The 27295-nt window shown below is 44.5% G+C and overlaps 2 protein-coding genes across 3 annotated transcripts in view; one reads left to right on the plus strand and one right to left on the minus strand.

The window, feature by feature from the left end:
* The window catches only part of LOC120039656 (homer protein homolog 2-like), a 130980-nt gene extending 116936 nt beyond the window's left edge, over window positions 1-14044 (minus strand). Inside the window, exon 1 of one of the 2 annotated variants that reach the window (XM_038985064.1) lies at window positions 13491-14044. In XM_038985064.1, coding sequence (XP_038840992.1) covers window positions 13491-13495 — 5 coding nt within the window. In that variant the 5' untranslated portion in view covers window positions 13496-14044. The remainder of the gene's footprint in view (window positions 1-13490) is intronic. The other variant, XM_038985065.1, reaches the window with a different exon arrangement.
* Window positions 14045-14671: 627 nt separating this feature from the next.
* LOC120039653 (RNA guanine-N7 methyltransferase activating subunit-like) lies at window positions 14672-17061 on the plus strand. Its single transcript, XM_038985062.1, has 3 exons — window positions 14672-14794; window positions 15200-15370; window positions 16710-17061. Exons 2-3 carry the CDS (start codon window positions 15201-15203, stop codon window positions 16930-16932), a joined length of 393 nt encoding a protein of 130 aa, XP_038840990.1. The 5' UTR covers window positions 14672-14794; window position 15200; the 3' UTR covers window positions 16933-17061.
* Window positions 17062-27295: the final 10234 nt, after the last annotated feature.

Consider the following 27295-nt stretch of genomic DNA (forward strand, 5'->3'; position numbering starts at 1 on the left):
AGGGCTTACTTTAAATAGAGAGATCTTCCTCTCTCTAGTGATTTCTCTCTCACACACTATCACTAGTAATCTCCCCATGTGTCTCCCTCTCTCTCTCAATCTCCGTCTCTCTCTCTCCTTCAATCTCTTTCCGTCCCTCTGCTGATTGTGTCTGCTGTATGTCTGTCCTCTCAGCCTGACCAGGGCAAGAGGAGGTCAGATAGAAACCAGATGCACCATCCGGCTGGTTTCCAGGACAACACAGCATCACACTACACAGCTTTTGATCTGCAGTCATTTCCACTACAACTAATGTGACTGTATGATTGACAATAGGAATCCAATCAGCGTCCGTCTATACATTAGGGCTGTACTACCAATCAGTCTATCTATACATTACGGCTGTACTGCCAATCAGTCTGTCTATGCATTAGGGCTGTACTGCCAATCAGTCTGTCTATACATTAGGGCTGTACTGCCAATCAGTCTATCTATACATTAGGGCTGTACTGCCAATCAGTCCGTCTATGTGTTAGGGCTGTACTGCCAATCAGTCTGTCTATGGAATAGGGACGGGTCAACACCAGTATGGATACTCGTTAGTATCGTGACAAGGGGAGAAGAAACACAAAGCTGATTTAACTTCTTGAGGAAAACATCCCTGATGATGGAAACAGACGTTTTGTTGTCGTCATCCAGAGTCCCATTTGTTGATTTTCCAAGATAAAGTCACACAATACATACAGCAGGTTTAGTACCAGGCTATATCACACAATACTATACATACAGCAGGTTTAGTACCAGGGTATATCACACAATACATACAGCAGGTTTAGTACCAGGCTATATCACACAATACATACAGCAGGTTTAGTACCAGGCTATATCACACAATACATACAGCAGGTTTAGTACCAGGGTATATCACACAATACATACAGCAGGTTTAGTCCCAGGGTATATCACACAATACATACAGCAGGTTTAGTACCAGGGTATATCACACAATACATACAGCAGGTTTAGTACCAGGGTATATCACACAATACATACAGCAGGTTTAGTACCAGGGTATATCACACAATACTATACATACAGCAGGTTAAGTACCAGGCTATATCACACAATACATACAGCAGGTTTAGTACCAGGGTATATCACACAATACATACAGCAGGTTTAGTACCAGGGTATATCACACAATACATACAGCAGGTTTAGTACCAGGGTATATCACACAATACATACAGCAGGTTTAGTACCAGGGTATATCACACAATACTATACATATACTGGTATCATCACCATACGAAATAATCACAGCCCTACTCACCATACTGGTATCATCACAGCCCTACTCACCATACTGGTATCATCACCATACTGGTATCATCACAGCCCTACTCACCATACTGGTATCATCACCACACGATATCACCACCATACTGGTATCATCACCATACTGGTATCGTCACAGCCCTACTCACCATACTGGTATGTATTGCCATTCTCATGATTCTATAAGTAGTGTGATTCAATACTGTGATTTTATTGCGATTTGATGTTCCAAACATATTGCTCACTATATATCTGCTGTAGAGAGACCAGAGAGACATGAGAAAACTAATGTTGATCAGTCAGGGAAATAAAAGTGTTGAAAACATGTTGGCTCACTATTTAAAAAGATGGAGAACAAGATATAGGATGAGAAATACCAGAGTTTTGGTGCAGGGTCAGACTAGTAGATCTAGCTAATGCTACCTACTAAAAATACCAGAGTCTTGGTGCAGGTACAGCCGGCTAGCGCTAGCTGACGCTACCTAGTAAAAATACCAGAGTTTTGGTGCAGGGTCAGACTAGTAGATCTAGCTAATGCTACCTACTAAAAATACCAGAGTCTTGGTGCAGGTACAGCCGGCTAGCGCTAGCTGACGCTACCTAGTAAAAATACCTGTGTTTTGGTGCAGGTACAGCCGGCTAGCGCTAGCTGACGCTACCTACTAAAAATACCAGAGTTTTGGTGCAGGTACAGCCGGCTAGCGCTAGCTGACGCTACCTACTAAAAATACCAGAGTCTTGGTGCAGGTACAGCCGGCTAGCGCTAGCTGACGCTACCTAGTAAAAATACCTGTGTTTTGGTGCAGGTACAGCCGGCTAGCGCTAGCTGACGCTACCTAGTAAAAATACCAGAGTCTTGGTGCAGGTACAGCCGGCTAGCGCTAGCTGACGCTACCTAGTAAAAATACCAGAGTTTTGGTGCAGGGTCAGACTAGTAGATCTAGCTAATGCTACCTACTAAAAATACCAGAGTCTTGGTGCAGGTACAGCCGGCTAGCGCTAGCTGACGCTACCTAGTAAAAATACCTGTGTTTTGGTGCAGGTACAGCCGGCTAGCGCTAGCTGACGCTACCTACTAAAAATACCAGAGTTTTGGTGCAGGTACAGCCGGCTAGCGCTAGCTGACGCTACCTACTAAAAATACCAGAGTCTTGGTGCAGGTACAGCCGGCTAGCGCTAGCTGACGCTACCTAGTAAAAATACCTGTGTTTTGGTGCAGGTACAGCCGGCTAGCGCTAGCTGACGCTACCTAGTAAAAATACCAGAGTCTTGGTGCAGGTACAGCCGGCTAGCGCTAGCTGACGCTACCTAGTAAAAATAAATACATACAAGTATCAATCAAAGTAGTCAGAGTCAAAGTATCGATATAATATTGCGATATGTAACTATCGATTCCCCTCCATCACTACTATATATAGTTTACTGTAGTGCAAAACATAAAACACACTGAATATGAGACAGAGACAGACACACAGAGACACACAGAGAGAGAAAGAGGCACGGTAGTTAATCTATAACCCCAGCCTGAAGGGGAAACCAAGACCAGGACCATCACTACTATATATAGTTTACTGTAGTGCAAAACATAAAACACACTGAATAGGCGACAGAGACAGACACACAGAGAGACACACAGAGAGACACACAGAGAGAGTGGGGCACGGTAGTTAATCTATAACCCCAGCCTGAAGGGGAAACCAAGGCCAGGACCAGCACCACTAAAGATCAATATGTCTACCCTCATCTGCCCCCTTATCAACAGTCATCTGAACACTATCAATACTGTCAATCATTCATCTATTGTGTCATTTCATTACGACTCATGACATTACAAGGCTGTGCTCCATGCCTCATTCACACATTCAACTGTAAAAAGGCACAATCTGTAGTTTAATTTATGTTTAAAAGTATTGAATAGGCAGGACTGAGCTGTACTCTGACTGGCTGGAATGGAACTGTTTGTTCCGTGTGTTTTGTTTGAGAAGTTACAGATATCCCCTTTAAAATGTATCTCCAAGCTTCCCTACTGACACCAGTATCAAACTAGATAGTCCAAGGTATTGAGCTTCCCTACTATCTAGTTTGATACTGGTGTCAGTAGGGAAGCTCAATACCTTGGACTGACACCAGTATCAAACTAGATTGTCCAAGGTATTGAGCTTCCCTACTAACACCAGTATCAAACTAGATAGTAGGGAAGCTCAATACCTTGGACTGACACCAGTATCAAACTAGATTGTCCAAGGTATTGAGCTTCCCTACTGACACCAGTATCAAACTAGATTGTCCAAGGTATTGAGCTTCCCTACTGACACCAGTATCAAACTAGATAGTCCAAGGTATTGAGCTTCCCTACTGACACCAGTATCAAACTAGATTGTCCAAGGTATTGAGCTTCACTACTGACACCAGTATCAAACTAGATAGTCCAAGGTATTGAGCTTCCCTACTGACACCAGTATCAAACTAGATAGTCCAAGGTATTGAGCTTCCCTACTGACACCAGTATCAAACTAGATTGTCCAAGGTATTGAGCTTCCCTACTGACACCAGTATCAAACTAGATAGTCCAAGGTATTGAGCTTCCCTACTGACACCAGTATCAAACTAGATAGTCCAAGGTATTGAGCTTCCCTACTGACACCAGTATCAAACTAGATAGTCCAAGGTATTGAGCTTCCCTACTGACACCAGTATCAAACTAGACTGTTTCCTCTGCAGATCCTGACTACTTTGAACAGGAAATGTTTAATAATACATTCCTGGACTTGACAGACTATGAATTACAAGGAGAACAGGTGGAACAGACTTTTTATTTCACCTTTATTTAACCAGGTAGGCCAGTTGAGAACAAGTTCTCATTTACAACTACGACCTGGCCAAGATAAAGCAAAGCAGTGCGACACAAACAACACAGAGTTACACATGGAATAAACAAACATACAGTCAATAATACAATAGAAAAAGTATATATACAGTGTGTGCAAATGAGGTAGGATAAGGGAGGTAAGGCAATAAATAGGACATAGTGGCGAAATAATTACAATATAGCAATTAAACTCTGGAGTGATAGATGTGCAGAAGATGAATGTGCAAGTAGAGATACTGGGGTGCAAAAGAGCAAAAAATTATAATAATATGGGGATGAGGTAGTTGGATGAGCTATTTACAGATGGGCTATGTACAGGTGCAGTGATCTGTGAGCTGCTCTGACAGCTGGTGCTTAAAGTTAGTGAGGGAGATATGAGTCTCCAGGTTCAGTGATTTTTGCAGTTCGTTCCAGTCATTGGCAGCAGAGAACTGGAAGGAAAGGCGGCCAAAGTAGGAATTGGCTTTGGGGCTACATATTGAGAAGGTGTGATGATGACTACGAATTACAAGGAGAACTGAGACTTAACACGGAGTGTACAAAACATTAGGAACACCTCTACAAGGTGTCGAAAGCGTTCCACAGGGATGCTGGCCCATGTTGATTCCAATGCTTCCCACAGTTGTGTCAAGTTGGCTGGATGTCCATTGGGTGGTGGACCATTCTTGATACCCACGAGAAACTGTTGAGCGTGAAAAACCCACCAGAGTTGCAGGTCTTGACACAAACCGGTGTGCCTGGCACCTACTACCATACCCTGTTCAAAGGTACTTCAATATTTTGTCTTGCCCATTCACCCTCTGAATGGCACACATACACAATCCATGTCTCAAGGCTTAAAAATTATTCTTTAACCTGTCTCCTCTCCTACACTGATTTGAAGTGGAATTAACAAGTGACACCAATAAGGGATCACAGCTTTCACCTAGTCAGTCTGTCATGGAAAGAGTTCCTAATGCTTTGTACACGCAGTGCATAATAAGGTGTGGAGACAGGTGTTAGTCAAACTATGGTAATAAGGTGTGGAGACAGGTGGAAGTCAAACTATGGTAATAAGGTGTGGAGACAGGTGTTAGTCACACTATGGTAATAAGGTGTGGAGACAGGTGTTAGTCAAACTATGGTAATAAGGTGTGGAGACAGGTGTTAGTCAAACTATGGTAATAAGGTGTGGAGACAGGTGTTAGTCAAACTATGGTAATAAGGTGTGGAGACAGGTGTTAGTCAAACTATGGTAATAAGGTGTGGAGACAGGTGTTAGTCAAACTATGGTAATAAGGTGTGGAGACAGGTGGAAGTCAAACTATGGTAATAAGGTGTGGAGACAGGTGTTAGTCACACTATGGTAATAAGGTGTGGAGACAGGTGTTAGTCACACTATGGTAATAAGGTGTGGAGACAGGTGTTAGTCAAACTATGGTAATAAGGTGTGGAGACAGGTGTTAGTCACACTATGGTAATAAGGTGTGGAGACAGGTGTTAGTCAAACTATGGTAATAAGGTGTGGAGACAGGTGTAAGTCAAACTATGGTAATAAGGTGTGGAGACAGGTGTTAGTCAAACTATGGTAATAAGGTGTGGAGACAGGTGTAAGTCAAACTATGGTAATAAGGTGTGGAGACAGGTGGAAGTCAAACTATGGTAATAAGGTGTGGAGACAGGTGGAAGTCAAACTATGGTAATAAGGTGTGGAGACAGGTGGAAGTCAAACTATGGTAATAAGGTGTGGAGACAGGTGGAAGTCAAACTATGGTAATAAGGTGTGGAGACAGGTGTTAGTCACACTATGGTAATAAGGTGTGGAGACAGGTGTAAGTCAAACTATGGTAATAAGGTGTGGAGACAGGTGTTAGTCAAACTATGGTAATAAGGTGTGGAGACAGGTGGAAGTCAAACTATGGTAATAAGGTGTGGAGACAGGTGGAAGTCAAACTATGGTAATAAGGTGTGGAGACAGGTGGAAGTCAAACTATGGTAATAAGGTGTGGAGACAGGTGGAAGTCAAACTATGGTAATAAGGTGTGGAGACAGGTGGAAGTCAAACTATGGTAATAAGGTGTGGAGACAGGTGGAAGTCAAACTATGGTAATAAGGTGTGGAGACAGGTGTAAGTCAAACTATGGTAATAAGGTGTGGAGACAGGTGTAAGTCAAACTATGGTAATAAGGTGTGGAGACAGGTGTAAGTCAAACTATGGTAATAAGGTGTGGAGACAGGTGGAAGTCAAACTATGGTAATAAGGTGTGGAGACAGGTGGAAGTCAAACTATGGTAATAAGGTGTGGAGACAGGTGGAAGTCAAACTATGGTAATAAGGTGTGGAGACAGGTGGAAGTCAAACTATGGTAATAAGGTGTGGAGACAGGTGTAAGTCAAACTATGGTAATAAGGTGTGGAGACAGGTGGAAGTCAAACTATGGTAATAAGGTGTGGAGACAGGTGGAAGTCAAACTATGGTAATAAGGTGTGGAGACAGGTGGAAGTCAAACTATGGTAATAAGGTGTGGAGACAGGTGGAAGTCAAACTATGGTAATAAGGTGTGGAGACAGGTGGAAGTCAAACTATGGTAATAAGGTGTGGAGACAGGTGGAAGTCAAACGATGGTAATAAGGTGTGGAGACAGGTGGAAGTCAAACTATGGTAATAAGGTGTGGAGACAGGTGGAAGTCAAACTATGGTAATAAGGTGTGGAGACAGGTGGAAGTCAAACTATGGTAATAAGGTGTGGAGACAGGTGTAAGTCAAACTATGGTAATAAGGTGTGGAGACAGGTGGAAGTCAAACGATGGTAATAAGGTGTGGAGACAGGTGGAAGTCAAACTATGGTAATAAGGTGTGGAGACAGGTGGAAGTCAAACTATGGTAATAAGGTGTGGAGACAGGTGGAAGTCAAACTATGGTAATAAGGTGTGGAGACTGAATTACAAGGTGTGATGACTGAATTACAAGGTGTGATGACTGAATTACAAGGGAGACAGGTGGAAGTCAAACTACGGTAAGAAGGTGTGATGAATGATAAGGAAGAGAGGGATCAACATGAGAGAGGCGGTGCGACCTTCCTCCAGGTCTGTGTTATGATGACGTTTCAGTAGGGTAGTTTCAGCAACCACTCCCAGCATGACATAAGACTACAGTATTTTTCCTACCACCTCACTGTTGGTCCCTGACTAAAATACAAGTTGACTTCAGTTGGTTCTCAGTTTAAACATCTGGTGAAGGAGGACCTAGATGCTGACTGAGGGGTGATTTGGGGGGGGGGGGGGGGGGGGGAGTCTTTGTGGGGCCCCGCCTGGAAAATGACTGAGCTAGGGGAAACATTGACACAGAATGTCTAGTTCCTAAAGCCCAGACCGGTTGGGTGAGTTGGTACAGTACTGTGTCTTGAGTATGACTCAGATGTGTAAGGAACCAGTCTAGCACATTCCAAGACAACCCTCATGACGATCTCTGAAGAGAAAACATAGCAACATTCTTCTCCTTTCACGGAGCACGGAAACTCAGTCATGACCTGAACCTTCTGACGTCACACAGCATCCAAACAGATCGGATTCACTCGTTGTTATATTAAATACTGTTTGATATGTTAGCCTAGGTACTAATTCAATTCAACAACCCAAACACACACACCCATTTATAATCTGATGACTGTGTCTAGTCACGATGACATGTCAACACTAGTCGTTGCAGCTGCATGGCTTCATATTAAGTGTTGTGACATGTTTGATTCAGATGCCTTGGTGTGAGGAGGTAAAAGCCAGATGCCTTGGTGTGAGGAGGTAAAAGCCAGATGCCTTGCCAACAGACAGCTGCTTGGTGTGAGGAGGTAAAAGCCAGATGCCTTGCCAACAGACAGCTGCTTGGTGTGAGGAGGTAGAGGCCAGATGCCTTGCCAACAGACAGCTGCTTGGTGTGAGGAGGTAAAGGCCAGATGCCTTGCCAACAGACAGCTGCTTGGTGAGAGGAGGTAGAGGCCAGATGCCTTGCCAACAGACAGCTGCTTGGTGTGAGGAGGTAAAGGCCAGATGCCTTGCCAACAGACAGCTGCTTGGTGTGAGGAGGTAAAGGCCAGATGCCTTACCAACAGACAGCTGCTTGGTGTGAGGAGGTAGAGGCCAGATGCCTTGCCAACAGACAGCTGCTTGGTGTGAGGAGGTAAAGGCCAGATGCCTTGCCAACAGACAGCTGCTTGGTGTGAGGGGGTAGAGGCCAGATGCCTTGGTGTGAGGAGGTAAAGGCCAGATGCCTTGCCAACAGACAGCTGCTTGGTGTGAGGAGGTAGAGGCCAGATGCCTTGCCAACAGACAGCTGCTTGGTGTGAGGGGGTAGAGGCCAGATGCCTTGCCAACAGACAGCTGCTTGGTGTGAGGAGGTAGAGGCCAGATGCCTTGCCAACAGACAGCTGCTTGGTGTGAGGGGGTAGAGGCCAGATGCCTTGGTGTGAGGAGGTAAAGGCCAGATGCCTTGCCAACAGACAGCTGCTTGGTGTGAGGAGGTAGAGGCCAGATGCCTTGCCAACAGACAGCTGCTTGGTGTGAGGGGGTAGAGGCCAGATGCCTTGCCAACAGACAGCTGCTTGGTGTGAGGGGGTAGAGGCCAGATGCCTTGCCAACAGACAGCTGCTTGGTGTGAGGAGGTAAAGGTCAGATGCCTTGCCAACAGACAGCTGCTTGGTGTGAGGGGGTAGAGGCCAGATGCCTTGCCAACAGACAGCTGCTTGGTGTGAGGAGGGTAAGGCCAGATGCCTTGCCAACAGACAGCTGCTTGGTGTGAGGAGGGTAAGGCCAGATGTCTTGGTGTGAGGAGGTAAAGGTCAGATGCAGAAGGAGACCAAGATAAAACATTCTGAATATTCAATATGATTTGACATTTTTCCCTCTGGGATTTATAAAGTAGCCTACCTATCCATCTAAATATGCATGTATTTATTTATATATTATCTATATGAATACTTCATTATAGTAGCCTGACATTATCAAGATAATTGCATCTCAAAATAAAAAGCCTCAGAGTAAAACAGTTGAGATGACTGATATCAGATAAGATGACTGATATCAGATGAGATGACTGATATCAGGTGAGATGACTGATATCAGATGAGACGACTGATATCAGATGACTGATATCAGTTGAGATGACTGATATCAGTTGAGATGACTGATATCAGGTGAGATGACTGATACCAGGTGAGACGACTGATACCAGGTGAGACGACTGATATCACATGAGATGACTGATATCACATGAGATGACTGATATCACATGAGATGACTGATATCAGGTGAGACGACTGATATCATATGACTGATATCAGATGAGATGACTGATATCACATGAGATGACTGATATCACATGAGATGACTGATATCACATGAGATGACTGATATCAGGTGAGACGACTGATATCACATGAGATGACTGATATCAGGTGAGACGACTGATATCAGATGACTGATATCAGATGAGATGACTGATATCACATGAGATGACTGATATCACATGAGATGACTGATATCAGGTGAGATGACTGATATCACATGAGATGACTGATATCAGGTGAGATGACTGATATCAGATGAGATGACTGATATCACATGAGATGACTGATATCACATGAGATGACTGATATCACATGAGATGACTGATATCACATGAGATGACTGATATCACATGAGATGACTGATATCACATGAGAGGACTGATATCACATGAGAGGACTGATATCAGGTGAGAGGACTGATATCAGGTGAGAGGACTGATCAGATGAGATGACTGATATCAGGTGAGAGGACTGATATCAGGTGAGAGGACTGATATCAGGTGAGAGGACTGATATCAGGTGAGAGGACTGATCAGATGAGATGACTGATCAGATGAGAGGACTGATACCAGTTGAGAGGACTGATACCAGTTGAGAGGACTGATACCAGTTGAGAGGACTGATACCAGTTGAGATGACTGATATCACATGAGATGACTGATATCACATGAGATGACTGATATCAGGTGAGATGACTGATATCAGGTGAGATGACTGATATCAGGTGAGATGACTGATATCAGGTGAGATGACTGATATCAGGTGAGATGACTGATCAGATGAGAGGACTGATACCAGTTGAGAGGACTGATACCAGTTGAGAGGACTGATACCAGTTGAGATGACTGATATCAGATGAGAGGACTGATATCAGATGAGATGACTGATTTCACGTGAGATGACTGATACCAGGTGAGATGACTGATACCAGGTGAGATGACTGATACCAGGTGAGATGACTGATACCTGATGAGATGACTGATATCAGATGAGATGACTGATACCAGATGAGATGACTGATACCAGATGAGATGACTGATACCAGATGAGATGACTGATGAGATGACTGATATCAGATGAGATGATTGATACCAGATGAGATGACTGATGAGATGACTGATATCAGATGAGATGACTGATACCAGATGAGATGACTGATACCAGATGAGATGACTGATACCAGATGAGATGACTGATATCAGGTGAGATGACTGATATCAGGTGAGAAAGGCTGGGGGGTCGTTGTAATCGTGAAGCTAAACGACGACAACAACCCTACACATCTATTACAGAACCTTCACATAGTATTCACACCCCTTGACCTTCCACATGTTGTTGTGTTACAGTCTGAATTTAAAACGGATTCTATTGGAATACATAAATGTCAAAAGTGGAATTGTGTTATTAGAAATTTTTACTAATTCATTAAAAAGTTAAAAGCTGAAATGTCTTGAGTGAATAAGTATTTAACCCCTTTTTTTTGCCAAGCCTCAATAAGTTCAGGAGTAAAAATGTGCATAACAAGTCACATAATAAGTTGCATGGACTCACTCTTTGTGCAATAATAGTGTTTAACATGATTTTTGAATAACTACCTCATCTCTGTACTCCACACATACAATTATCTGTAAGGTCTCTCATTCAAGCAGTGAATTTCAAACACAGATTCAACTACAAAGACCAGGGAGGTTTTCCAATGCCTTGCAAACAAAGGCATATATTGGTAGATAAAGCAGACACTGAATATCCCTTTGAGCTTGGTAATCGTAATCAATACACCCAGTCACTACAAAGATACAGCCGTCCTTCCTAACTCAGTTGCTGGAGAGGAAGGAAACCGCTCAGGGATTTCACCATGAGGACAATGGTAACAGTTGAAACAGTTACAGAGTTTAATGGCTGTGATTGGAGAAAACTGAAGATAGCTCAATGACACTGTAGTTACTCCACAATACTAACCTAATCAACAGAGTGAAAAGAAGGAAGCATGTACAGAATTAAATATTCCAAAACATGCCTCCTGTTTGCAACAAGGCACTAAAGTAAAACTGCAAAAAATGTGGCAAAGCAATTAACTATTTGTCCTGAAAACAAAGTGTTATGTTTGGGGCAAATCCAATACAACACATTACTGACTACCACTCTCCATGTTTTCAAGCATAGTGGTGGCTGTGTCATGTTACGAGTATACTTGTAATTGTTAAGAACTGGGGAGTTTTTCAGGATAAAAAAGAAACGGAATGGAGCTAAGCAGGTAAAATCTTAGAGGAAAACCTGGTTCAGTCTGCTTTAATACCAGACACTGGGAGATGAATGCACCTTTCAGCAGTACAATAATCTCAAACTCAAGGCCAAATATACAGTAGAGTTGCTTACCAAGATGACATTGAATGATCCTGAGTGGCATACTTACAGTTTTAACTGAAAATAGGTTTGAAAATCTATGGCAAGACTTGACAGAGCTTGAATAATTTGTTTAACAACATCTCTAATGTACAGAGCTGTATAGGAGGAGACTCCCTCTATCCCTGTGGGCATCACATCACACACACACACACACACACACACACACACACACACACACACACACACACACACACACACACACACACACACACACACACACACACACACACACACACACACACACACACACACACACACACACTGCCCTCCCACCCCCTCTCACTGTATCTCTAATGTACAGACCTGTATAGGAGGAGACTCCCTCTATCCCTGTGGGCATCACATCACATCCCACACACACACACTGCCCCCCCACCCCCTCTCTCTCTGTTTGCTTTGCGGGAGCTTGTTCATGCGTGGGCACAGTTGACTCTGGCACCTCTATTCTCCCACAGCAGAACAGAGCTGGAGGGAATGACGGTGAAGATTCCACCTGCCTAGTCCAGCCAGGCTAGCTGAGCCAGCAGCGTGAAGGTATCCATCCCTCCTCACACAGATCTCATCTGACTGGAGGATTCCACCTGCCTAGTCCAGCCAGGCTAGCTGAGCCAGCAGCGTGAAGGCATCCATCCCTCCTCACACAGATCTCATCTGACTGGAGGATTCCACCTGCCTTGTCCAGCCAGGCTAGCTGAGCCAGCAGCGTGAAGGCATCCATCCCTCCTCACACAGATCTCATCTGACTGGAGGATTCCACCTGCCTAGTCCAGCCAGGCTAGCTGAGCCAGCAGCGTGAAGGCATCCATCCCTCCTCACACAGATCTCATCTGACTGGAGGATTCCACCGTAGGCCACTTCTCTTACTGACATAACAGTGTTTGCACTATAAAGTAAATACTGTAAAATAGGGCTGAAAATAAAATCAGACAGAATTAAGTGCCTATGCAGTATGCACTTCTATATAGGATAACCTCTCCTATAGGTCTATGGCACATTAGGCAATCTGTACGGTGTAGTTAATAACTGTGAGAAAAGTAATATGCATCTTGTTCATTTCTAAGAGGTTGAAAATAGTCATATTTGTCATTAGCCTATAGGCTTCCTATGAAATCAAAATATGTCAATCATAAAGTTACATTGCTTGGCTTTTTTGTTGTTGTTGTTGTTGTTGACAATTCTACATGGGAAGCCGTTTTGCACCTTGTCCTGGTCAACTGTAAAATGTACGTCTCTCTCTGGCACAAGACTCGTATGCTATCAGACACGTTTTGGAGATAAGCCATCACGCTGAATGGTTTGGAGAGGGAGGCATTCTCCACCGTATCACCTCGGGCGAGCCGTGCGCGCACAAAGCGCGACGCTTTCCATGCCAAGACAAGCTTTTGAAGCGATTATTGTTACGATTAATTATTCACCCATTCTATTCTACCCCCCCCCCCCCCCCCCCCCCCCCCAACAAGTGTAGGGTAGCCTATGCATACAGATCAAACACATAACTGACATTTTAGATAGTCAGAAAGCAGGTGTCATAACATTACATGCGCTCCAGAGGACAACCGTTTATGCGCCTTCTGTACTTACCCCATTGCCGCGGAGTTTTGGGACAACCCTTCAATTGTAAAAACGTTAGAAGAAGCGAACTTGAAAAAAAACGCAGTGTCTTTAAAAACAATGTTATTAAAATAGATCCAGTCTTGGCATTAGCTATTGGATAAGTCCATTCCAGGGCCTCGGCTTCGAGCAAGTAATGCGATCACAGAGAGTCGGGAAATATGATCCCTGCACTCCCTCACGAGCTGAGCGGCGTTTCGATTCTCCTGATAGTCAAGCGTTCACTCTGGCGACCACAGAAAAACCTAATGCCATTTCATTAGCCTAACTTATTCAGACGAGGTGACAACTTATGATCCCACCCGTTCCGTGTCTTCTATCCGCAGCCGCGAGGCTGATAAACGCTGTGCTTTCAAAAAAAAAAATAAGTTATGATATTCGCTGAATATTCCTTGACTGCTGCGCTGGAGTTGCCTTGCCTCGGATCTGCGCTCTCAGCTCTCTCCCCAATGGGTTGGTGTTTCGTGAGAGGCAGGCAGAGAGCTGCAGTAGCGACACTGTGCGGCTTCCACCTGCTCTCAACAGACCTACCTCCCACACACAGATCTCCTTTCTACAGCGTTCTAAGAGCCTGGGGTATGAAGTTACACTGTGGTCTATTTCATAACCTATTCTCAGGGGAAACGTGAGAGAGAAAAGTGGACTTTTGGCCTCTTTGTGACATGCAATTAAATATGCTCTTCACAAGAAACAATATCCGTTTATTTCAAACTGTGCAAATACCGTAGGCTGAACGGTTGCATTGATTCGATGTAATTCTGCAGTGATAGACCTAGGCCCAAAATGACAATATAATGCAGGTAGGCATAGGCTGATTAATAGGAAATAACCTACTATTCTCGGCACTTACATGTCGTATAGATGGAGACGAGGCTGCTTTTCGGCTGTCTTTTTCTGATTCAGGCTTTGTTAGAACTGTGCCCCACCTCAAGTCACATTCCACGCCAATTTACAACTTCAGGTGGCAGGTGCTTGACTTGATTCTCTGCAACCATCAGGGGTTCAATATCACGTTTTTATTATTTGACCTTCCTCTGATGATGTCGATTGTTCACACGTAAGTAATATGTGGAAAAGGTTTGTTGCTAATAGTTGGCGAAATCTCTAAATAAAATGTGTTGACTATTTCTGGGAAAAAAAGGCGTACGCGTGAGATCCGGAACCAATGATATCGGTAGCGTGTTCTTAGGGGGACGTATTTGCCATTGCACTGTTGTCAAAATTTGTCCAGTCGTACATGTCGAAGCTGTCTGCTGAATAAATACAATTTACAGGTAATTGCTTACATTTTGTCTTCACAGGTTCCTATTGTATGCCATACTTAGCTGCGATGTAACCAATATTTTTTACAACAATGTCAAAACTAAAGTTATCTTGGCTGCATCGCAGCTATGCCATACTCGGATATATCTAGTTAGCTAACGTTGCATAGCTTTTGTTAGAAAAGCGAAAGTAACTTTGTTCGCCAAATAACGTTTCCCAGACAGTTGATTACGTTAACCAAATCTGAGGTGTATTCATTAGTTGGATTCCGTTGCAAAAACGTTTTGTTTGTTGCTAAAAAGGAAAACCGCTGGCCAACTAGCTAGCAACAACACGTGCGAAGCTAATCCACGGCCTTTTCCCGGTATTTCCAAAGACGTAAAAATAGTGAGTATCTGGTATTTCTCTCATTGTAGAATGACAGATGGTCCAGAAACGCCGCCTAACTATGAGGAGCAGTTTGCCCACCGGTTTTCTCTCGAGGACCCAGAGTACCAGCAGTACGTGAGTCGCCCCGCCAACCCCCCGCCACTGGTAGAGGACTGGTGCGGGCGTGAAGGTGGAAACAACCGGGGCAGAGACAACAGGTAAACAACAACAACCTTAACTAGCTGGCTAACTGGGTGCGTTCAGCTCATTAAACGTGTTGCTACATTGCGTGACGGTTTGTACTGAACAACATGTTTCCTCCACATTTTGAGGTATGGTTGCTCTAGTTTTGTGAGTGTGGTGCGGTGTGGCCTGATTTCATATGGGTGTGTGACCACTTGAAATCTCAAAGCTAGTGCAGCACACCTTACAGTAGGCCTGGCCAACTCCAGTCCTCGGGGAGCCTGTGTCTCACTTTCCCCAACATCCCTAGCAAACACACCTGATATAAACGAATTGCATTCTAAACTGAAGATCATGATTACTTGATTATTGGAGTCAGGTGTGTTAGCTGGGGATGGGGGGAAAAAGTGTGACCCCAATCAAACCCCCCGAGGACTGGAGTTGCCCAGGCCTGCCTTACACAATCTCCTACTGTGCTACCACAACCATGTGGTTCTTCAACTGGGTCGTTCAGAACACCACTGTTCAATCAAACGTTGCACACCGTTTTGATCTGCTGAACGCAGCCCTGGCTAGTCTCTTCATCATTAATATCTTTAACACAATATTGGACTGATTACTACCACCATATTATTCTGTGCCATAATAAGAACAGGACATTTCCAGAAGTGTTTCTGCACAACAATAGCAGCTGGTCTGATATGTCATTCTGCAGCTGGTCTGATATGTCATTCTGCAGCTGGTCTGATATGTCATTCTGCAGCTGGTCTGAAATGTCATTCTGCAGCTGGTCTGATATGTCATTCTGCAGCTGGTCTGATATGTCATTCTGCAGCTGGTCTGATATGTCATTCTGCAGCTGGTCTGATATGTCATTCTGCAGCTGGTCTGATATGTCATTCTGCAGCTGGTCTGATATGTCATTCTGCAGCTGGTCTGATATGTCATTCTGCAGCTGGTCTGAAATGTCATTCTGCAGCTGGTCTGATATGTCATTCTGCAGCTGGTCTGATATGTCATTCTGCAGCTGGTCTGATATGTCATTCTGCAGCTGGTCTGATATGTCATTCTGCAGCTGGTCTGATATGTCATTCTGCAGCTGGTCTGATATGTCATTCTGCAGCTGGTCTGATATGTCATTCTGCAGCTGGTCTGATATGTCATTCTGCAGCTGGTCTGATATGTCATTCTGCAGCTGGTCTGATATGTCATTCTGCAGCTGGTCTGATATGTCATTCTGCAGCTGGTCTGATATGTCATTCTGCAGCTGGTCTGATATGTCATTCTGCAGTTTGCTGGGATTGATAACATGTTCATTTGCTTGATATGTTTTTTCCCCCCACATCTCTCTCTCTTCCTCCCTCTGTTCTTCAGATCCCAGGACCGTGGCGGGTACAGGGGCCGGGGTTGGGGAGGGGACAGGGACCGCGGAGGAGACAGGGACCGCGGAGGGGACAGGGACCGCGGAGGGGACAGGGACCGCGGAGGGGACAGGGACCGCGGAGGGGACAGGCGTTACGGCCAGGGTGGTGGTGGGCATCAGTCTGGAAGATACAACTCCTACAACCAGAGACCATCACATTACGACCGCTACTGAACTCCTCTTACTGTGGGAGTGACCCCGTTCACATCACCCCAGGGCTCTCCAACCCTGTTCCTGGAGAGACCCTCTTGTATGTTTAAAATCCAACCCTGTTCCTGGAGAGCTACCCTCCTGTATGTTTAAAATCCAACCCTGTTCCTGGAGAGCTACCCTCCTGTATGTTTAAAATCTAACCCTGTTCCTGGAGAGCTACCCTCCTGTATGTTTAAAATCCAACCCTGTTCCTGGAGAGCTACCCTCCTGTATGTTTAAAATCCAACCCTGTTCCTGTAGAGCTACCCTCCTGTATGTTTAAAATCCAACCCTGTTCCTGTAGAGAGACCCTCCTGTAGGTTTAAACTCCAACCCTGTTCCTGGAGAGAGACCCTCCTGTATGTTTAAAATCCAACCCTGTTCCTGTAGAGAGACCCTCCTGTAGGTTTAAACTCCAACCCTGTTCCTGGTGAGAGACCCTCCTGTAGGTTTAAACTCCAACCCTGTTCCTGGAGAGAGACCCTCCTGTAGGTTTAAACTCCAACCCTGTTCCTGGTGAGAGACCCTCCTGTAGGTTTAAACTCCAACCCTGTTCCTGGAGAGAGACCCTCCTGTAGGTTTAAACTCCAACCCCAGGTGTAACTAACCTGATTCAGTTTATCAACCAGATAATTATTAGAACCAGGTGCGCTAGACTAGATTTGGACTAAAAACCTACAGGAGGGTAACTCTCCAGGAACAGGGTTGGAGAACCCTCCATTATTACACACATACACCTGGCTGACACACACTGTGGCCGTAGCAGGTCAATCTGACCTCTCACCTCTCTTCCAGATGTAATATTGTATTGATCAGTGATGTCATGCTCTAATCCACACAGAACAGGATTACAACAGTGGTATTGATTATTCCAGCCAGTAGTCTGGGCATAGAGACAAACTATTTTCTCTATAGGCCCTTTTTTATAAAGTAGTGCACTATATGGGGAATATGGCCCTGTTCTAAAGTAGTGCACTAATATAGGGAATAGGTTGCCATTTGGGACACAATCAGTGCAGCGGCGTCGATAGAGACGGTTACAACGTGAACTGCAGGGCGGGAAAATGATTTAAAGACTTCAACTACCTACCGTCAAATGTAGCGTTTACGATGCTCATCTTTGCTACTAGTGTGATGAGCTGCGTTGACAGGGTGCATTGTGGGGTGGTTCTCTTGTGTTCATTTAGTTTGTTTCTCTTGACTTCTAGACAACATATTCAGCTGGTCTGGATGTTGATACAGTGTTATTGAATCAATCTAAAAATGTGTACTAAATGAAAACCACATTTGAACAGTCAATGTCATCTATTTTCTTTTGTCATAAAATTGCTTATTCTTTCCAGTTGAATATGTGACTTGAAATTGTAACCAGTAACACTTTTTTCTCCCTTGTCTGAAAAAATACAAATATAAAAATTGTCTTTGTCTCTCTCTCTTCCATTTTCTTGAGCCCCTTGAAACATGGGATTTTGAAGCCTTTTAAACATGCTTTATGTCCAGGGGGTGTATTCATTTGTTTTCCACTGTAGCAAAGTATTTTGCAACTGGAATCGTTACCTCTGAACATAAAACCCTTTTTATGCAATGAAAATGAGAGTTTCTATTGGATGAATTCAGTCAGGTCCCTCCCTGTTTTATGTCTGTTATGGGATGTTGAACCCTTTTTGAACAGGCTTTCTTGTCCAATAGTAGTATTGGCTTAATCTTGGGTCCTCACCCCTCGGTGTTAAGAATAGCAGCAGCGTACTCAAATCCTAAGGTTAAGGGTCATAGCCCTGGTCAAAAGTAGTGCTCTATGTACGGAATGAGGGCGTGTCCTTTGGGACACATAGTCCGTCTGTTGCGTTATATAATGAATGACGACCTGCGGAAGGGAGGGTGTAGAGCACTACATAGTGGGTGTACACGTCTCTTTAAACCCTACTTAACACCGGTGACTAATGGCTAATACTGCACACAGATCTAGGATCAGCTTTCCATTCCCAAATCAGAACCGTTGGCTGGAGAGTAACGTAGAACTGACCTTAGATCAGTCTAGCCTGTTAGGGCCAACCGTCACCCTGATATGAGTGGAGCGTTAGTCTCCTTCGTCCTAATTACGAATGACTCATCATGGCTGTTACTGGATCACTATGAGCCAAGATGGCTGTCTGTTGTGGTCCACTCCAATTCAAGTGGTACTTAGAGCAGAGAGCCACAGAGAGCTCCGTTTCTCGGGCCTCGTCGACTGCTGCTGTATGAGGTCACCCACTGCCCTGCAGCAGCCCTGTCCTGTGATGTAACCACAGAGCTCCAGTTGTTTTGTGTTTATTCTAGTGTAAAGACAACGAAAGCTACATCTCATAGTCTTGTACATTCCTGACTACAACAGTTTGTATAACCAGAGAGAGTTGATTTGATTGTGTGTCTTCGTTGAGCGTGACGCGGTGTAAAACATAAAAGGCTTCATCTTATATCCTCGTTAACTTCTGACTACAGTGATTCTTCTATCAATAAAACTACAGCACAGTAGCTTTATCTTACAATATCTGTGTACATTTAATGGTCTGTGTTGTTTCCATACGGCCAGAACTAATGCAGAGGGTAATACGAAGGAAAAACAACTCTGTTAATAAATCACAACTTTTCCCTGCGCTCTGGTGTGGCGATGAGAGGAGCTGAAAGATGCTTGGATGTTATCACGGTATGGCTGCAGGTATTGGACAGCTAGGGCCTCTCCTGTCACCCAATAGGAAACGAGGCATGACCTAGCTCACACTATTCTTCACCGACAGTCTGGTTTACTTAGTTGATAGGGTGAATCAGATGTGTTAGTACTGGGTTGGAATAAAAGCCTGCACACCCTGAGACTGAGGAGCTCCAGGAACATGGTTGGGGGGGAAAAACAGATTCTGTCGTCACCAAATACACCTATTATTTCAGTAAATATATCTCTGCGGGAGTGAAACTTGATTCATAAAATCAAGGGCTCGATGAGCAGTTGATTAGTTAATTAGACTGGAAGTGGAACAAAACATGTTGACTTCCTGTGAGGCCAAGGGCCCGCTGTAATCCACAAAGCATCTCAGAGTAGGAGTGCAGATCTAGGATCTGTCCATATTGATCTTATTCGTTATGATCTAACAGACATAACTGATCTGAGATCAGAACTCTTGAGACTGTGGATTACGGAGCCCTTGGTCTGCGTATTAAACGACACCCTATAGCTTATATAGTGTACTATTTTAGTTTTAAACAGGGCCAAAATGTGGATGGGGAAGGGTTAACGGCTGGCCCGAGTGGTGCTCTGCAAAGAGAGGTGCAATCAGCTGTGATGATAGGAAGACAGGGAGGGAGGGAGGGAGGGATGAGGGGAGAGAGGGATTCTGGAGCGCAGCGGGGGTAGGGCTGCTGTCACTACAGTAATCAGTTCAGATTAGCCTAACTTCACTTTAGCCCTGGCTACAGCATCCTCAGAGAGGGAGGAGGGAAAAGACAAGGAGAGACAGAGACTGATTTGAGAGATGGATCAAAGGAGGAGATGAAAGGGGACAGAGAGAACTACAGACAAAGAGGGAGAGACAGAAAGACAGAGATAATGACATATAGTTAAAGAGAGAAGCGACAGACCAAAACAGGTCTCTGAGAAAGGGATGAACGGGGTAGAGAGAGAGCAAGGGAGAGAGAGAGAGGATTAGAAGAATTAGTACAGCTGCTTAGCTCTCTGACTGTCTCATCCTAAACGATGTCTTCACTGCTCAAAGAAAGTTTTCCTTCAGAGAAGTTAGGGATTTTATTTTGTGGTTTAAACTAAAGTACAGGAGTACGTACTGCTGCTGCCCACAAATACAGACAACACAACTAGGCCACCCTGAAATGTTCATGTCGACATCTCCATTAGTGGTAATTGGCCATTTTAACATTGGCCGAGTGTGTTCAGGATTATCCCCCAGTACAGATGTAGGATCTTAATTTGAACCAGTTTGCTACAGCAGGAAAATAATCCTGCAGCAAAACAGGAAATGTGAATTATTAATGGACATATGTGTAGGGGTTGATCCAGTTTTCATTAGGGCAAATCAAATCTGACATTTCAAAGTGGAAATAACTCACTTTTAGAAGCATTTTTAAAACTCAAATACACTACAAGTTTGCATTTCCTGCTTTGTAGGAAAATTCTCAGCTGCAACAGGACTGTCAAGAGATACTGCTTGATTCTTCATGTAGGAGTTATAAGATGTTTATGTCCTATAAGAAGTAGAAAAGTATTTAAGAAGTATTACAGGGAAGCAATCAACATAAATTTGACACAGAGCTCAGTGTCTCTCTCTGAATCCTGCCCACACCCACATATCACTGCTTAAGTATATAAGTCATTACATTATGGAGGTGTTGGAGAGAGCTGGTGGTATAGGAGGTGAGGAGGAGGGAGAGGTGGAGTGAGACAGAGATAAAGGTATAGGAGGTGAGGAGGGAGAGGTGGAGTGAGACAGAGATAAAGGTATAGGAGGTGAGGAGGAGGGAGAGGTGGAGTGAGACGGAGATAAAGGTATAGGAGGTGAGGAGGAGGGAGAGGTGGAGTGAGACAGAGATAAAGGTATAGGAGGTGAGGAGGAGGGAGAGGTGGAGTGAGACAGAGATAAAGGTATAGGAGGTGAGGAGGAGGGTGAGGTGGAGTGAGACAGAGATAAAGGTATAGGAGGTGAGGAGGGAGAGGTGGAGTGAGACAGATAAAGGTATAGGAGGTAAAGAGGAGGGAGAGGTGGAGTGAGACAGAGATAAAGGTATAGGAGGTGAGGAGGAGGGTGAGGTGGAGTGAGACAGAGATAAAGGTAGAGAAAAAGAGCATGAGGCAGAGATAGAGAGCTTGACCATAGAAAGAAAGATAGAGGGAAAGAAAGAGAGACAGAGAGATGCACGAGAGAGACAAGAGATACAGAGAGAGACAAGAGATACAGAGAGAGACAAGAGATACAGAGAGAGACAAGAGATACAGAGAGAGACAAGAGATACAGGAGATACAGAGAGAGAGAGGGACATGACTCAGAGAGAGACAAGAGATACAGAGAGAGGGAGAGAGATAGAGAGAGATATACAGAGAGCAGGAGGGAGATATATACAGAGAGAGGGAGGGTGAGATATACAGATAGAGGCAGGGAGAGAGGGAGGGAGAAATACAGGGCGAGAGAGGAAGAGATACAGGGGGAGAGATACAGGGCGAGAGAGGGAGAGAGGGAGGGAGAGATATAGAGAGAGAGAGGAGGACATTTCTGTGGTTGAGGAGGCCCTGTGTCTGGTCCAGTGGGTTGTCAGGACTCATAGAGTGCGTTTGTGGCGATCTGATATGACAGGGAGGTAGCCTGTGCTGGTGTGCGTCTCTCTCTCTCTCTCTCTCTCTCTCTCTCTCTCTCTCTCTCTCTCATCCCCCGTGTCCCCCTGCAGCACTAAGTGACCTACATCTCGTGTCAGGGGGTGTGGGGGCTGTGCGCGTGTGTATTGTGTGTGTTTCTGTCTGTGTGTGTGTGGGCTGGGGTTAAGGGTTGTGTCGGCCATTGGAGCGTTGTAACATGTGACTTATGGGGCTAAGGGTTGTGTCGGCCATTGGAGCGTTGTGACTTATGGGGCTAAGGGTTGTGTCGGCCATTGGAGCGTTGTAACATGTGACTTATGGGGCTAAGGGTTGTGTCGGCCATTGGAGCGTTGTAACGTGACTTATGGGGCTACGGGTTGTGTCGGCCATTGGAGCGTTGTAACGTGTGACTTATGGGGCTAAGGGTTGTGTCGGCCATTGGAGCGTTGTAGCATGTGACTTATGGGGCTAAGGGTTGTGTCGGCCATTGGAGCGTTGTAACATGTGACTTATGGGGCTACGGGTTGTGTCGGCCATTGGAGCGTTGTAAAGTGACTTATGGAGCTAAGGGTTGTGTCGGCCATTGGAGCGTTGTAACATGTGACTTATGGGGCTACGGGTTGTGTCGGCCATTGGAGCGTTGTAAAGTGACTTATGGAGCTAAGGGTTGTGTCGGCCATTGGAGCGTTGTAACATGTGACTTATGGGGCTAAGGGTTGTGTCGGCCATTGGTTCGTTGTAACATGTGACTTATGGGGCTAAGGGTTGTGTCGGCCATTGGAGCGTTGTAACATGTGACTTATGGGAGTTAAGGAGTGCTCTCTGTAGGATTTAGTGCTGAGCAATAACATCTACATTTTGGGTATTTCTTGGAGTTCAATTGTTTGGGTTAGTGTGTGTGTGTGTGTGTGTGTGTGTGTGTGTGTGTGTGTGTGTGTGTGTGTGTGTGTGTGTGTGTGTGTGCGTGTGCGTGTGTGTGCGCGTGTGTGTGTGTGTGGTATTCTGATGTTGGGTGTATTCCCATCTATTTATAAGTCAGAGCAATAGTCAGAGCAATACTCTCTCTGTCTCCGCCCCAGGCTAGGACTGACATGTTGTCTGTGTCAATAACAACACACCACAATGTTATTTGTGAGTGTGTGTCTGAGCATGTGTGTGTGTTTGTGAGAGGAAGAGAGAGAGAGAGAGAGAGAGGAACATGTGTGTGTGTTTGTGAGAGGAAGAGAGAGAGAGAGAGAGAGGAACATGTGTGTATGTTTGTGAGAGGAAGAGAGAGAGAGAGGAACATGTGTGTGTGTTTGTGAGAGGAAGAGAGAGAGAAAGGAACATGTGTGTGTGTTTGTGAGAGGAAGAGGAAGAGAGAGAGAGGAACATGTGTGTGTGTTTGTGAGAGGAAGAGAGAGAGAGAGGAACATGTGTGTGTGTTTGTGAGAGGAAGAGAGAGAGAGAGGAACATGTGTGTGTGTTTGTGAGAGGAAGAGAGAGAGAGAGAGAGAGAGAGAGAGAGGAACATGTGTGTGTGTTTGTGAGAGGAAGAGAGAGAGAGAGAGAGGAACATGTGTGTGTGTTTGTGAGAGGAAGAGAGAGAGAGAGAGAGGAACATGTGTGTGTGTTTGTGAGAGGAAGAGAGAGGAACATGTGTGTGTGTTTGTGAGAGGAAGAGAGAGGAACATGTGTGTGTGTTTGTGAGAGGAAGAGAGAGAGAGAGAGAGGAACATGTGTGTGTGTTTGTGAGAGGAAGAGAGAGAGAAAGGAACATGTGTGTGTGTTTGTGAGAGGAAGAGAGAGAGAGAGGAACATGTGTTTGTGAGAGGAAGAGAGAGAGAGAGAGAGAGAGAGAGAGAGAGGAACATGTGTGTGTGTTTGTGAGAGGAAGAGAGAGAGAGAGAGAGGAACATGTGTGTGTGTTTGTGAGAGGAAGAGAGAGAGAGAGAGAGGAACATGTGTGTGTGTTTGTGAGAGGAAGAGAGAGGAACATGTGTGTGTGTTTGTGAGAGGAAGAGAGAGGAACATGTGTGTGTGTTTGTGAGAGGAAGAGAGAGGAACATGTGTGTGTGTTTGTGAGAGGAAGAGAGAGAGAGAGAGAGGAACATGTGTGTGTGTTTGTGAGAGGAAGAGAGAGAGAGAGGAACATGTGTGTGTGTTTGTGAGAGGAAGAGAGAGAGAGAGGAACATGTGTGTGTGTTTGTGAGAGGAAGAGAGAGAGAGAGAGAGAGAGAGAGAGGAACATGTGTGTGTGTTTGTGAGAGGAAGAGAGAGAGAGAGAGAGGAACATGTGTGTGTGTTTGTGAGAGGAAGAGAGAGAGAGAGAGAGGAACATGTGTGTGTGTTTGTGAGAGGAAGAGAGAGGAACATGTGTGTGTGTTTGTGAGAGGAAGAGAGAGGAACATGTGTGTGTGTTTGTGAGAGGAAGAGAGAGAGAGAGAGAGGAACATGTGTGTGTGTTTGTGAGAGGAAGAGAGAGAGAGAGAGGAACATGTGTGTGTGTTTGTGAGAGAGAGAGAGAGAGAGAGAGAGAGAGAGAGAGGAACATGTGTGTGTGTTTGTGAGAGGAAGAGAGAGAGAGAGAGAGGAAGAGAGAGAGAGGAAGAGAGAGAGAGAGGAAGATGTGTGTGTAGATTTAAGATGAAGTGGTGGACAGAACAGCACCAACCTCGGCCTCCCGCCAACAAAATATCTCTGTGTTGTAACACCAGCAGTAACAGTAATGTGATGTGTTCCAGTGTTCTTTTAGAGTGGATTCAGAAGACATTATCATTCTAGAAGCAGCTTCCGTCTGATTATATATATAACAGTAATGTGATGTGTTCCAGTGTTCTTTTAGAGTGGATTCTGAAGACATTCTCATTCTAGAAGCAGCTTCCATCTCATTATATATATAACAGTAATGTGATGTGTTCCAGTGTTCTTTTACAGTGGATTCAGAAGACATTCTCATTCTAGAAGCAGCTTCCATCTCATTATATATATAACAGTAATGTGATGTGTTCCAGTGTTCTTTTACAATGGATTCTGAAGACATTCTCATTCTAGAAGCAGCTTCCGTCTGATTATATATATAACAGTAATGTGATGTGTTCCAGTGTTCTTTTAGAGTGGATTCTGAAGACATTCTCATTCTAGAAGCAGCTTCCGTCTCATTATATATATAACAGTAATGTGATGTGTTCTTTTAGAGTGGATTCTGAAGACATTCTCATTCTAGAAGCAGCTTCCGTCTGATTATATATATAACAGTAATGTGTATATTCTGACCTGGAAATTCCACCACTGCTCATTAACTGTATATGTCCAATAATATGTTATTAACATATAATATGTGTCATAATAATCTAGAATTTTGCTTCCTGACTAGTGCAGCGGTCTACGGCACTACGGTCCTGCATCGCAGTGCTAGAGGCATCACTACAGATCTGGGTTTGATCCCGGGCTGTGTCACAACCGGTCGTGATCGGGAGTCCCATGGGGCGGCTCACAATTGGTCCAGCGTTGTCCGGGTTAGGGGAGGGTTTGGCCGGTGGGGGGCTTTACTTGGCTTATCGCGCTCTAGCGACTCCTTGTGGCGGGCCGGGCGCCTGCAGGCTGACCTCGTCGTCAGTTGAACGATGTTTCCTCCGACACATTGGTGCCGCTAGCTTTCGGAGTTAAGTGGGAGGATGTTAAGAAGCGTGGTTTGGTGGGTCATGTTTTGGAGGACGCATGACTCGACCTTCGCCCCCCCGAGCCCGTTGGGGAGTTGCAGCGATAATTAAACCATGATTACTACAAGTTTACATAGCTGGCCGCTGGACCAACTTACCAATCTAAAACAAATGTTAGCTGACATGGGATAATTGAGTGACTGTCAGTGACTCACATAACAAGAGAAAAACTGATGCGTAACCAAATGTCAACATTCTGCACCTTGTGTATTCTACTATTCTAACTGAACAGTATGCCGAGATCACGACTTAGTAAAAAAATAAATATACAGTATATAACTACAGTACTGGGGAAACGTTTTAGAACACCTACTCATTCAAGGGTTTTTCTTTATTTTTACTATTTTCTACATTGTAGAATAATAGTGAAGACATCAAAACTATGAAATAACACATATGGAATCATGTAGTAACCAAAAAAGAGCTAAACAAATCAAAATATATTTTATATTTGAGATTCTTCAAAGTAGCCACCCTTTGCCTTGATGACAGCTTTGTACACTCTTGGCATTCTCTCAACCAGCTTCATGAGGTAGTCACCTGGAATGCATTTCAATTAACAGGTGTGCCTTGTTAAAAGTTAATTTGTGGAATTTATTTCCTTAATGCGTTTGAGCCAATCAGTTGTGTTGTGACAAGGTAGGGGTGGTATACAGAACATAGCCCTATTTCGTAAAAGACCATGTCCATATTATGACAAGAACAGCTCAAATAAGCAAACGACATTCCATCATTACTTTAAATCAGTCAATATGGAAAATGTCAAGAACTTTGACAGTTTCTTCAAGTGCAATCCCACAAACCAACAGTCGCTATGATGAAACTGGCTCTCATGAGGACCACCACAGGAATGGAAGACCCAGAGTTATTTGATAAAATGCTGGGTTCGTTGTCTGAGTCACGAGGCGCAGGACACAGGTTTGAGAAAAACACAACAGTCTTTACTCAAAATATCATACAAAACCGGAATATCTCCAACAAGGAAACTTAACAAATAGAGAGAACCCTCCAACACACACGGTAACACAAAACAATCACGGACAAAACAGAAAGGTAGACGAGAGGGTAAATAAGGAACATAATAAGGGAATAGAAATCAGATGTGCGTAATCAAGACAAAACAAAAGGAAAAAGGAAACATGGATCGGTGATGACTAGAAAGCCGGTGACGTCGACCGCCGAACGCCGCCCGAACAAGGAGAGGAGCCGACCTCAGCCGAAGTCGTGACAAGTTACCTCTGCTGCAGAGGATAAGTTCATTAGAGTTACCAGCATCAGAAATTGCAACCGAAATAAATGCTTCACACTTCACACT

Source organism: Salvelinus namaycush, unplaced genomic scaffold (assembly GCF_016432855.1).
Source record: "Salvelinus namaycush isolate Seneca unplaced genomic scaffold, SaNama_1.0 Scaffold289, whole genome shotgun sequence".
Taxonomy (NCBI): Eukaryota; Metazoa; Chordata; class Actinopteri; order Salmoniformes; family Salmonidae; genus Salvelinus; species Salvelinus namaycush.